The sequence below is a fragment of the Micromys minutus genome, assembly GCF_963924665.1.
Source record: "Micromys minutus genome assembly, chromosome: 1".
Lineage (NCBI taxonomy): Eukaryota > Metazoa > Chordata > Mammalia > Rodentia > Muridae > Micromys > Micromys minutus.
This window is the reverse complement of record NC_137969.1, coordinates 29,700,272-29,713,232: the sequence shown is the minus strand read 5'-3', so window position 1 is coordinate 29,713,232 and position 12,961 is coordinate 29,700,272. Positions and strand designations below refer to the sequence as shown.

Below are 12,961 nucleotides of genomic sequence, written 5' to 3'. Positions count from 1 at the left end.
AGGAAGGGGAAGAGCAGGAAGAGGAGAGGAGAGGGAAAGGGAGGAAGGAAGGGACCTGGGACTCACAGCTTCCTTTACGAGCATGCCCATAGTTTCTGAAAACCTCTGAGCAGGATTTCATTGCTTAAAATCTTCACCATCTTCTAAAGGCAACTTCCTGGGAACTAAATCTCTAACATGCAATGTTCAGGATCCAAATCACACATCTTAAAGGTACCTTGGACATTCTGGGTTGAGATCTGGGAAGAACTGAGAATCGTCCCAAGGAGACAGCTAGAATGGTGGGCTTACTGGTTTCGGTGGTATCATCATCTAATGTGTGCCCATCACACACAGCAAAGGCTCAGTAAGCAATTAAGGGATGGATAAATGGGTAGATATGTTGTCTTGTTCATTGCTACATGTTAGAAATGCATGAAGGAAAGAAAAAGTTATTTGAACTGCAAGGTCTTAGTAAAGAATCATGTGTGGCCCTGGCTGTCCTGGAACTCTCTCTGTAGACCAGGCTGGCCTCAGACTCACAGAGTCAGCCCGCCTCTGCCTCCTGATGGTGGGATTAGAGGCGTGCACCACCACTGGGAAGCAAAAAGAATCATTCTTAGTTCTCTCCTGCTCGTACATTTTTTTGCTAGAGAACTGGTTAGGATTCCTCTATCCATCCACTCACAGTGACAGGCTGGGAAGCATGTTGGCAGGGATTCAGACTGAGGACCTGGGGACCACATAATTCCTAGAACACATGACAGATTGGGAAGGGCACTGGCAGGGATTAGCACTGAGGACCACAGAACCCCAGGAGAGGATAATGACCTAAGCTCAGGGTGAAGGGAAGGAGACAGCATTCTGAAGGTCAGTCTGAAGGACTGACCAGGGTTCCAGCATTCACGACCATCTTACAGTCACAAAAGCCACACCTGGCACCTCTTAGAAGCCACGTTACCCCTCCCCCAATCCTAACATCCATGTGTGCTGTCAACTGCCTGTCAGACTTCTCACACCCAAGAAGGGCATGCACATTCTGCAGAAAGCTCAAGAGACTCAAAGGAACAAGGATCTAATAGCAAAATTCCAAACAGGATGGAAGATAATGGGGTGTAAGCAGGTAGAGGTCTGTATCCAAGCCCCCTCCCCATGACATTCTACAGTGCCTCAAACAAGCCACTCACCTCAGCCTTTCAACAACACCCTGCCTCTAGCCTTTCTGCCCTCTGCAGAGAGCAGCATGCCGGGACCTTTAAATTGGGAAAATGCTTCATCATGTTCTGCTCCATCATGAAAAACTAGAAACTCCTCCCCCTCCTCCCTAGTGCACTCTCCTTCCAGTAAAACGTGGTTAAAGGGACAGCGCCATCACTTCCATAGCTATGAGGGTCAGCCTGCAGCCAGGGGCTGTGGATGAAACCGAGGTAAGGAAAGAGACAGGCAGGGGTCTCTTTTAGAACGGTCCTGGGGATCTCTCAAAAAAAAAAAAAAAAAAAAAAAAGATCATAGTAAGCTGGGGTTCAGTGAGTCTTGAGGTAATTGCCTGGGAGAAGTTCTGATCTCAAGAAGTCTACACTGGTTCCCAGAGCTTGCCAGTGGACGTCGGAGTGGGGTTTTCTCTGCTCCGGGGAGAGGTTTACAGGGAGAACTCCACTAGAAGCCAGGCACTAGACAGGACATGCAGGGGTGGGTCACTTACATACAACCGTAGGTCGCTTTCAGCCCCTGTCATCTGACTCAGCCACCCCTCCCCCTTATCCTACAGAGGGACTGCTTGGAAAAGCTAGGAAACCTCCCCACTCTGTAGGGAATGGATTAACCCTTCCCATCAGAGCAGCAGGCGCTGTCCCTGGTGCTGAAGCGATGGCGCTTTTGGCTGGAAAACCAAACCAAGAAAGAGCCATATAACAAAGCAAGAGCTTCACGTTTGAGCCCCTCCGACGCCCCCGCCCTTTTACCTGAAACCTCAGTAGGGCTCATGAGTGGGTCGGTGGACTTTGGTACAGATAAACCACCCCACCACTTCCTCGGAGCACGAAGGGGGATGCTTTTTTGGCAGTGTTGGTTTATCTATTGTGGGAATAAGAGATGACAAGAATCAAACAGGAAAATCGGACAAGGAAGGGAGAAAGCCAAACTTCTCAGGTGAGGGGTACATATTCCCACTGGCAATATGTGGGTTCTCCTCCCTAAATTCAGCCAGAGATCCCCCAAGTTCAAAGCTCCTAGGGGTACACGGGTTTGGTGTTGAGTCTTGTCTCTTGTACACAAGAGAAAGCCAAACGGGAGCACACAATTTGTACAAGGTCATCCAGCTAGAGAAGCACAGAGCTAACCCCACTCTCCACCCTGTATGCAGAACTTGGCTTAGGTGTTGAGGATCTTGCTGCCTACTCAGGGACCCCCTGCTTCTTCGCCGACAGTTTCTCTTGCTGGGCAAGATGCAGACTCCACTTTCCAGTCGTGGCCACTGGAGTTTTTAGAGAGTACCAAGTTCCTCTCACCCAGCACTTCCTTTCTCCTTCTGCAGTGTTTCCCATATTCCCTCAGGGCAGCCCTGCAGTCCTTTCAAACTCCAAGTCCTCACAACCCCCACCCCGAAGCTAGCTGTACACAGTTCCTTAAGCCCCTCTGGGTGGCCCGTGGCCGCTGTAGTATCTGGAGAACACTGCACCTCCAACTGGGAGGTCCCCAATTTATCCACAGTAGTGGCCATCATGCAGTGCCTTACAGAATCCCTTCGTGGGTGGCTGCAGTCTGCAGTCCTTATCTCAAGGTCCTCTCTAACTATTAGGGAGCCCTGCGTTGGTTCTCAAGTAGGGGAGTCCTCTCATAGTAATTGCTGCAGTGTCTCCCACTGTTTCAACCCGAAGGCGCCCTGCCTCATCAGTTCTGCGGGTCTTCTCGCTATTTCGAGTGTCCTCTCTTATTCTGAGGGTCTTATCCTGACCAATAGGGTCTTCCGACCAGCACCTGGAGGTCTGCACTTGTCCGCTCCGGAAGTCCTTTACTCCTTGGTCTGACCTCGGGAGGCTCCGCTGACTATGCTTCGATTCCCCTTCACTCCTGGGTCCCCTCCTGCCCCGCCCCTCTCACTGCGGAGAAGCCGGTCGACCCGGGGCCGCGGGGGAGGAGGTGGAGAGGGCGGGGCCCTCCTCCCCAGCCCCCCACTGCCGAGGGGCCGGACCGGGCCACCGCGGATATAAAAGAGCCGGCGTCCCGGAGCTGCCGCAGTGCTGCCTGCCCTGTCCCGGTCCCGCACTCCCGCTCCGCCGGCGGCCGCACCTGCTCCGGCCATGATGAGCTTCGGCGGCGCCGATGCGCTGCTGGGCGCCCCGTTCGCGCCGCTGCACGGAGGAGGCAGCCTGCACTACGCGCTGAGCCGCAAGGCAGGCGCCAGCGGCACGCGCTCCGCCGCCGGCTCCTCCAGCGGCTTCCACTCGTGGGCGCGGACGTCCGTGAGCTCCGTGTCCGCCTCGCCCAGCCGCTTCCGCGGCGCCGGCGCCGCCTCGAGCACCGATTCGCTAGACACTCTAAGCAACGGCCCGGAGGGCTGCGTGGTGGCGGCGGTGGCGGCGCGCAGCGAGAAGGAGCAGCTGCAGGCTCTCAACGACCGCTTCGCGGGCTACATCGACAAGGTGAGGCAGCTCGAGGCGCACAACCGCAGCCTGGAGGGCGAGGCGGCGGCGCTGCGGCAGCAGCAAGCCGGCCGCGCCGCCATGGGCGAGCTGTACGAGCGCGAGGTGCGCGAGATGCGCGGCGCCGTGCTGCGCCTGGGGGCGGCGCGCGGGCAGCTGCGCCTGGAGCAGGAGCACCTGCTGGAGGACATCGCGCACGTCCGCCAGCGGCTGGACGAGGAGGCCCGGCAGCGCGAGGAGGCGGAGGCGGCGGCGCGCGCCCTGGCGCGCTTCGCGCAGGAGGCGGAAGCGGCGCGCGTGGAGCTGCAGAAGAAGGCGCAGGCGCTGCAGGAAGAGTGCGGCTACCTGCGGCGCCACCACCAGGAGGAGGTGGGCGAGCTGCTCGGGCAGATCCAGGGCTGCGGCGCGGCGCAGGCGCAGGCTCAGGCCGAGGCTCGCGACGCCCTCAAGTGCGACGTGACGTCGGCGCTGCGGGAGATCCGCGCGCAGCTCGAAGGCCACGCGGTGCAGAGCACGCTGCAGTCCGAGGAGTGGTTCCGAGGTGCGCGGGAGCGCGGGGTGGGAAGGAGTCGCCCCCTGCTGGCTGGGCAGTGAGCAGCCTGTGGGTCCACCAAGGAAGACTGGACCCTCTGTGAAGTGCATGTCACCTCATAAAGTTTAACTCAGACCCTCCCTTGGGGCGCCCCAACTCTGGATTTTCCTTTAGTTGCCACCCTCCACGTTATTTAAGTCTGTACTTAAATACCAGGGCCAACCCCTGTGCTCCCCACACTATTAGACGGACCCCAGATTCAGACTGGTCTCCCATCTGAAACGGAGCAAGCCCCTTCTAGGCCCTATCAGGTATCCATCAGCCGCTTGCTGTGCCTACTTTGCCCACCCTTCCTAGCACCCTGCACAGCGGTTGGAACAGGAGTATTCTGACACCCACCAGGCTTCGTCTCTCTACTTGCTCGGTGCATAATGTCTCGAATTTCCGTAATCTGCTGTGTAAGATGAAAGCCATTCATTTTCACACTCTTTCTAGCCAGTATGGAAACAGCACGTGGACCTCATGACTGAGGCAGCCTCTGTGTTATTTAATATCCCCTTCCTCTTTCCCAAAATTTACAAGGGTTCTGAGTCAGCTAGACTGCAGTTGCCCTGAAACCCTGCCCAGTAGCTGCAGGGTGACCTTGACCAACACTGGCCTTCTCTTGTTCTCGTCTCTTTTGGGATTGGGACATAGAGTAACTGGGCTTCTTAGTGTCAGCTGCAGAATCGTTCCAGAAATCATCTATAAACCCATGCGTTGCTCTGGAGGCAAGAGCAGAGTATCTGCACTTTGCAAAGGTGTCTGTGATAACAGCTACGAATCCTCACTTGGGTGGTTTTTAAGCCTTTGCTAACAGCACAGAAAGCCAGGAATGCTGGGATTTGGATGGTTGGAATTTCCCTTTTCACGTTCCACATCTTTGCAGTGGCAGTGCCCTTCCCCCATCTCTGCAGCAAGGCTCCCCCCAGAGGGGACCTCTTCTCTTTTAGGTTTGCCCTTCACTCAAGCAGAGCATGCTAGGATATGTGTTCCCACTGGCCGGCCTCTTTCTTTCCACCAGGACTCAGCTCTTGGATGTAGGATGCTCACTTTCTGGAGATTAAAACCAATTTCTGATTTTGACTGGCCTGGACAAGATCTGAGAACCAGGTGCCAGTTGGTGGCAGAGGCTGCATTGGCCAGGAGCTGCTGTGCTAGACAAGGAAGTCAGAAGAGGAAGGGACAGAGGGCTGGTACACGGGCCTTGTGCTCTCCTGTGACCTTGGACTCTGCAGAAATCTGCAGTGAAGTTACCATGGCTACAATGTAACTGATCACTTCCACAGTGTTCATACCTGGAGAAGTTACAGGAATATTAACTTCTGTTAGGCCTCATGCTAGTTTTCCCATCTGAACCCCTCAGTGCAGTGTGCTAACCCTTAGCTAAGGAGCGCTGCCAGGGGCTTCCTATCTCCTGAGTGGTTTATGGATCAGGTTGAGGGAGACACAGTCTGTTTTTTGAAGCCAGAGAGACTAAATTTGAATCCCTCCACTCACCAGCAGGGTGGCTTTGGACAATAACTACTTGACCTTCATAGGAAAGTGTGGATTAAACATCCTGGCACCCAGTAGGTCTTCAACCCATGCATGCCACTTTTCAGATTGCAACCCAAGTTCATGTGTTGCTAACCCTGGGTCCTGATTCCTTCCCTCCTTAGTGAGGTTGGATCGACTCTCAGAGGCAGCCAAAGTGAACACAGATGCTATGCGCTCGGCCCAGGAGGAGATCACTGAGTACCGGAGGCAGCTGCAGGCCAGGACCACAGAGTTGGAGGCGCTGAAAAGCACCAAGGAGTCACTGGAGAGGCAGCGCTCTGAGCTGGAGGACCGTCACCAGGCCGACATTGCCTCCTACCAGGTGAGCAGAGGGGAGGGTGACTCACTTCCTTTCTTAGAGCAGGACCCTGGTCTCTGAGTCAGACTTCACATTTTCTGTTGTGTGACCTGGAGAGTTATCTGCCTACCTGAACTGAAATTCTCTCTCTGGAATGAAAGGAAAACTAGCAAAGACCTGCTTTGCAGAGCTGTGACGATCTAAGAGATTTAGAGGGCTCAGCAACCTTGGGGGTATAGCTCAGTGGTAGAGTGTATGTGGTCCTGGGCTCCATCCTAGCATCTAATAAATAATTTACTACTTAAGTATAAATGCTCAGCATAATCTTGGTTAGAGTAAGCATTCTACACACCATTGTCTGTGAGTGAGGGGAGTGTGGCCTGGGCCCAGCTTTGGAAGATTTCTTCAGTCTTCCTAGAACCTGATAAAGGAGTAAATGTAGTAACTACCTGGCAATGGAGAAACGTCAACTTCTCAGCCTCCTTGAGGCTGCAACCTTTTCATACAGGTCCTCGTGTTGTGGTCACCCCCAGCCATAAAATTATTTCTGTTGCTATTTCATAACGGCAGTTTTACTAGTTATGAGTCACAATGTAAATATTTCTTGGAGAAAGAGGTTTGCTATAACCCAGCGAACAGGTTGAGAACCACTGCTTTAAGCAGCGCTCCGGCGAAAAGAAGTGTTGACTTACAGGCACTTCTGGAAAGAACAGAAAACAAAGAAGCTAAGACCACTCTCCTCCTAGGTAGCCTGTGGAGTGTACCACCCTGCTACATCTCAACCCTTCAGGGAACGTTTTCTAAGACGTGTAAAAACTCACCCATCATCCTGACTGAGCCAGTGTCTGTTGTATTCCATTCCAGCACTTGCCTCAGGCTGAGACTTTTGCTCCAGATTTTTCCATGACTGTACATGCGCACACTGAAATTCTGACAGGGTGGGACTTTGTCCCCAGCCAGGTGGCTGAGCAGGGTAGTACCAGTTTACCTGGAACCGAGGGCCAGGTATGGGACGTCGGATGACCTTCCTGATCTGTCATCCCCAGGACGCTATCCAGCAGCTGGACAGTGAGCTGAGAAACACCAAATGGGAGATGGCCACGCAGCTCCGAGAGTACCAGGATCTGCTCAATGTCAAGATGGCCCTGGATATTGAGATTGCTGCTTACAGGTGATGTGGCTCAGGAGCCTTGGTGCAGTGTGGACCCCTGAGTTCCCATAAAGCACTAAGCCTTCAGTTGCAGGCTGTATTTGGGTAGCTGCCTATGTTTTAAAGACAGAAGGTTTTTGGTCTTTATTTTTTTATTTTTTGTTTTAAAACAGATGTCACAATGTAGCCCTCCCAGACCATGTGAAAGGGTCTCTAGACCCACCTACCTCTGCTTCCCAACTGGGATTAAAGGTGTGTGTCATCACAACCTAGCTAAAGGTTTTCTGTTTAATGTTTTTAAAAGATTTATTATATATAAGTACACTGTAGCTCTCTTCTGACACACCAGAAGAGGGCATCGGATCTTATTACACATGGTTGTGAGCTACCATGTGGTTGCTGGGAGTAGAACTCAGGACCTTCGGAAGGCAGTCAGTACTCTTAACCACTGAACTATCTCTCCAGCCCTTCTATTTAATTTTTATTTTGCTTGTGTGCACACACTCATGTTCAGGCACACATGGGCCAGAGGACAACTTTGTAGAGTCTCCCCTCACATCTTTATGTGGGCTCGGAGGGTTGAATTCAGGCACTGAGACCTGTGCAGCAAGCATCTCCACCCACCTAGCCATCTTACCAGCCAAAGTATTTCAGTTTGTGAGCCTTAACCCTTAAAAGCTCAGCTGTCCCTCCAGTCCTAAGTACAATATATTTTTTGGTGATTATGATCAGCAAGATGGTTCCGTGGGTAAAGGCACTCCCTAGTCAAGCCTGAGGGCCCAAATTTGATCAGCAGATTCTACTGTAGACAGAGCTTTGATTCCTAAAGGTTGTCCATAACCTCTCTCACATGTGTCATGCATGCACCCACATAACCTCTCTCACCCACACCCATGCATGCTCACGATAAAATAAGAAAAAAAGTATTTTAACGTCTGTATCTTAAATTGGCCATTTAACGGTTTTAAAGGAACGAGTCAGTGGTTTAAACGCACTTGCATGTATTTGCATACACAACACTCATTTCTCTTCATCCCTATCTGTTTTCAGCATCCCAAATTCAAGCTGCAGACTCCTTACAGGGCCCTCACCATCCCCTGCCCCAGCCCCTGACAACTGTTCTACTTTGAGAGAGGCAGAAGTCTTGAAGTTGACTTACTTTCTCTTAACAACGTTTTATTTGTGTGTGTGTGTGTGTGTGTGTGTGTGTACCTTCATGCACACACATATGGAGGTCAGAGGACAGTCTGAAGGGGTTCACTTTCTGCTTCTACCATGTAGTTCCTGGGAATCAAACTTGCCTTGGGCTTGGTGGTCAGTGTGTTTACCCACTAAGCTACCTCACTGGCTCAGGAGTGACTTGCTATCTTTCTGATGGTGACTTAGAGTTTAACGATCCTTTTCTACCCCAAACTCAGCTAGTCAGAGATTTGCTTTGGAGGAAAAGAGGGGCTCAAATAGTCAGACACTATTACAGCCCCACACTTTGGAATTTCTTAGTCTGTTGTGCAAAAACAAACGAGACAACAGAAACAACATCCAAACCGTGGGTTGATGGAAGCTCGGCCAGTCCTGTTTACAAGGTGACACAGGTTCTGCTGGTGCTCACCAAATGGTAGCCATGAGAAGACCAGTTCCAAAAGATGAGCCATTATAGCTAGCAGGGCTGACCTGCCAAAGGCCTTTTCTGATTGGTGATCCTTGGCTGCCCGCCTCCTGGCTCTGCTCGAATCTTGCTACTCAGTGTAGTATAGTAGCCAAGAGTCAGAAAGACAGGCCCTGCCCCAGGCTGTAGATTAAGATCTGTAGTTTAACAAGATCCAGGGTAATTTGTAAGATGTTAAATTTGGAAAGCACTGTTCTAGGGAAAACCCCTATGCTTCCACTAAACAGCCAACAGCCAGCCCGACCCTCCACCTTAATATTCATTCTCTCTCAGAAACAGCCCTCTGAGGTAAGGACTCTGGTGATCAGACTTTACCAGTGAGGAAATGAAAGCCTTAAGAGTCTGGGTAGTTTGGATAAGGTCACCGACTAGTGAGTTGCTAAGTGAGAGGAGAAACCCCAAAGAATGGCTACAAAAAAGAGACAGGACACTCTAAATGGCAGTTAGGAAACCTCTCAGCCTAAATGTGTAAGTGTGGGCTTCCTGTTCCTTCAGTCATGGGAGGGGCTTATTTTTTAAGTTATTGTGTGCGTGCAGGGTTGTGTGTACAGTGTGCATGTAGAGGTCATGTACAAAGTTCAGGAGTTATTCTTCCACCTCCCCTTCTCTCTCTCTCCAAACCCAGGGACTCACACATGCTGGGCCAGCAATATGCCACTGAGTTAAAACCCCAGACCTCCAACTTTCCCTTGAATTAGGTTTTTCTTTTTGGGGGAGGAGGTGGGGTTGTTTGAGACAGAGTTTTTCTGTGTAGTCCTGGCTGTCCTGGAACTTGCTCTGTAGACCATGTTAACCTCTAATCTACAGACAATCACCTGTCTTTGCCTCCCAAGTGCTGAGATTAAAGGCGTGTGCCACCATGTCTGTCTTGAATTGGGTGTTAGTTGAGAGACAATAAGTGTAAGCTTTGTCAACTTAGGTGTTGTCTATTGGGGACCATTCTCTGGGGAGAAGTTTCTTCCCATAAGCAGCAGTGAAGCTCCCCATGAGGGTCAGGCTTTATAGGTGACCACTGGAGCACTTTGAGAAGTAATTTTCTCCATTCTCAAAGTGCTTCCTTCCGAGACTGTGACTCAGGGCAGAGTGTGTGCTAGCATGACTCCATCCCCAGCATAATGAAAAGTAACTTCAAAATGTCCACTAGTAATGAAAATGAAAAAAGGAGAGAAGAAAAGGGAGCAAGGAAAAGAAAGTGGAATTTCTGCCATCGAATCAGACCCTTCATTCACCAAACCCTGTTCTTGAATGCACGGGGGCTCTGAGTTAACTGTACCCCATTATCCATTCCACAGAAAGCTCCTGGAGGGCGAAGAGTGTCGGATTGGCTTTGGTCCAAGCCCCTTCTCTCTTACCGAGGGACTCCCCAAAATTCCCTCCACATCCACTCACATAAAAGTCAAAAGTGAAGAGATGATAAAAGTAGTAGAAAAATCGGAGAAGGAAACTGTCATTGTAGAGGAACAGACAGAAGAGATACAGGTGACGGAAGAAGTGACAGAAGAGGAGGACAAAGAGGCCCAAGGGGAAGAAGGAGAAGAGGAGGAGGAGGGAGGAGAAGAAGAAGCAGCTACATCTCCCCCTGCCGAAGAGGAAACCAAATCTCCTGTGAAAGAAGAGGTCAAGTCACCAACTGAGGTCAAATCTCCAGCTTCAGTGAAATCCCCAGGTGAGGCCAAGTCACCAGCTGAAGCCAAGTCACCAGCTGCAGTGAAGTCCCCAGGTGAAGCCAAGTCACCAGCTGAGGCCAAGTCACCAGCTGTAGTGAAGTCCCCAGGTGAGGCCAAGTCACCAGCTGAGGCCAAGTCACCAGCTGAGGTCAGATCTCCAGCTGCAGTGAAGTCCCCAGGTGAGGCCAAGTCACCAGCTGAGGTCAAATCTCCAGGTGCAGTGAAGTCCCCAGGTGAGGCCAAGTCACCAGCTGAAGCTAAATCTCCAGCTGAGGCCAAGTCACCAGCTGAGGCCAAATCTCCAGTTGCAGTGAAGTCCCCAGGTGAGGCCAAGTCACCAGCTGAAGCTAAATCTCCAGCTGAGGCCAAGTCACCAGCTGAGGCCAAATCTCCAGCTGTGGTAAAGTCCCCAGGTGAGGCCAAGTCTCCAGTTGAGGCCAAGTCACCAGCTGAAACTAAATCTCCAGCTGAGGCCAAGTCACCAGCTGAGGTAAAATCTCCAGAGAAGGACAAGACCCCCGTGAAGGAAGGAGTGAAGTCCCCAGCTGAGGCCAAATCTCCTGAGAAGGCCAAGTCCCCGGTGAAGGAAGAGATCAAGCCTCCAGCTGAGGTGAAATCCCCTGAGAAGGCCAAGAGCCCCATGAAGGAGGAAGCGAAGTCTCCTGAGAAGGCTAAGACTCTAGATGTGAAGTCTCCGGAAGCTAAGACTCCAGTAAAGGAGGAAGCTAAGCACCCTGCAGACATCAAATTCCCTGAACAGGTCAAAAGCCCTGCCAAAGAGGAGGCCAAGTCCCCTGAGAAGGTCAAGTCCCCTGAGAAGGTCAAGTCCCCTGAGAAGGAAGAGGCCAAGACTTCTGAAAAGGTGGCTCCCAAGAAGGAAGAGGTGAAGTCTCCTGTGAAGGAGGAGGTAAAAGCCAAAGAACCCCCAAAGAAGGTAGAGGAAGAGAAGACACCAGCTACACCAAAAACAGAGGTAAAGGAGAGTAAGAAAGATGAAGCTCCCAAAGAGTCCCCAAAGCCCAAGGTGGAGGAGAAGAAGGAAACTCCCACAGAAAAGCCCAAGGACTCTACAGCAGAAGCCAAGAAGGAAGAGACTGAAGAGAAGAAGAAAGCAGTGGCCCCAGAGGAGGAGACTCCTGCTAAGACAGGCATGAAGGAAGAAGCTAAACCCAAAGAGAAGACAAAGACAACCAAGACGGAAGCAGAAGACAGTAAGGCCAAAGAACCTAGTAAACCCGCAGAGATGGAAAAACCAAAGAAAGAGGACATGCCAGCAGCACCAGAGAAGAAAGACACCAAGGAGAAGACTACAGAGTCCAAGAAATCTGAGGAGAAACCCAAAACGGAGGCCAAGGCCAAGGAGGATGACAAGGGCCTCTCCAAAGAGCCTAGCAAACCCAAGACGGAGAAGGCTGAAAAGTCCTCTAGCACAGACCAAAAAGATAGCCAGCTCCCAGAGAAGGCCACAGAGGACAAGTCCGCCAAGGGAGAGAAGTAAGAGAGGACAAGAGGGACACCCAGAATAGCCAGAGAAACTCAGGACGGTTCCAGTACTCAAGGGTCAGCGTAATAAATTTTATTTCTTCCTTTCCCTCTGTAAGAAGAAACACTACTTAGATGGCCTCACCAAACAGAAATTTCTATTAGGATTAAGTTAGCAAGAGAAGATGACCCTGAGCCCTGCCCCCACACACACTGAAAACCCTCCCCAGGTGATGGACAATTATGATAGCTTATTGTAGCCGAACGTGATGTATGCTGAACGCTACACGTAAAACACGTGACTAAAAACTGCCCCCTCCTTTCCAAGTAAGTGCATTTATTTCCTGTATGTCCAACCGACAGATGACCGCAATAATGAATGAGCAGTTAGAAATGCATTATGCTTGACATGTTGTAACCTATTCCTGAATGCCTTCTTGTTTTCCAAAGGAGTGATCAGGCCCTTGCCCAGTACACACTCCTGGAAGAGCTGCAGCAGGTGAGGCAGGGCACTGGCCACTGAACCATGCCAGGGTGTACTGTCCACTGAAGTCCACTTTCAATTGCTTCCATGCAATAAAACCAAGTGCTTCTGAAATAAAACTGTGGCTGTTTTTATTTGTTCCCTTCCTCTGGGAAGGCTAGAGGCAGGGATAGGAGGTTTAGACATCACATCAAATCTGCGTTGGTGGCCTCAGTATGGTCTGTGGATCATCTTCATCAGCATCACCTGGGAGCCTTATAAGCCCACAGACTCCCGACCGCACATCGTTGATATCACGATCTGAGGGAGGAATGAGAAAGTACACACTTGGCCAGTTTGCCCTAATGGATGCTGATGCTGAGACACTGGGAACAGTGAATCCCAGGAGGGTGTCGAATGGTCCACGGACTCTGCATGTTAGATGAGACATACCTATGCATAAGGGGCCATACATGGATAATTCATGTGTTGTGAGACAGTGACA

General features: G+C 51.2%; 1 protein-coding gene across 1 annotated transcript; it reads left to right on the top strand.

Moving 5' to 3' along the window:
• Nucleotides 1-3,278: 3,278 nt before the first annotated feature.
• On the top strand, nt 3,279-12,474 carry NEFH (neurofilament heavy chain; the record flags this gene model as incomplete). Its single annotated transcript, XM_080929092.1, has 4 exons — nt 3,279-4,161; nt 5,853-6,052; nt 7,075-7,199; nt 10,137-12,474. 4 exons carry the CDS (start codon nt 3,279-3,281, stop codon nt 12,007-12,009), a joined length of 3,081 nt encoding a protein of 1,026 aa, XP_080785218.1. The 3' UTR covers nt 12,010-12,474.
• Between the last annotated feature and the right edge of the window lie 487 nt (nt 12,475-12,961).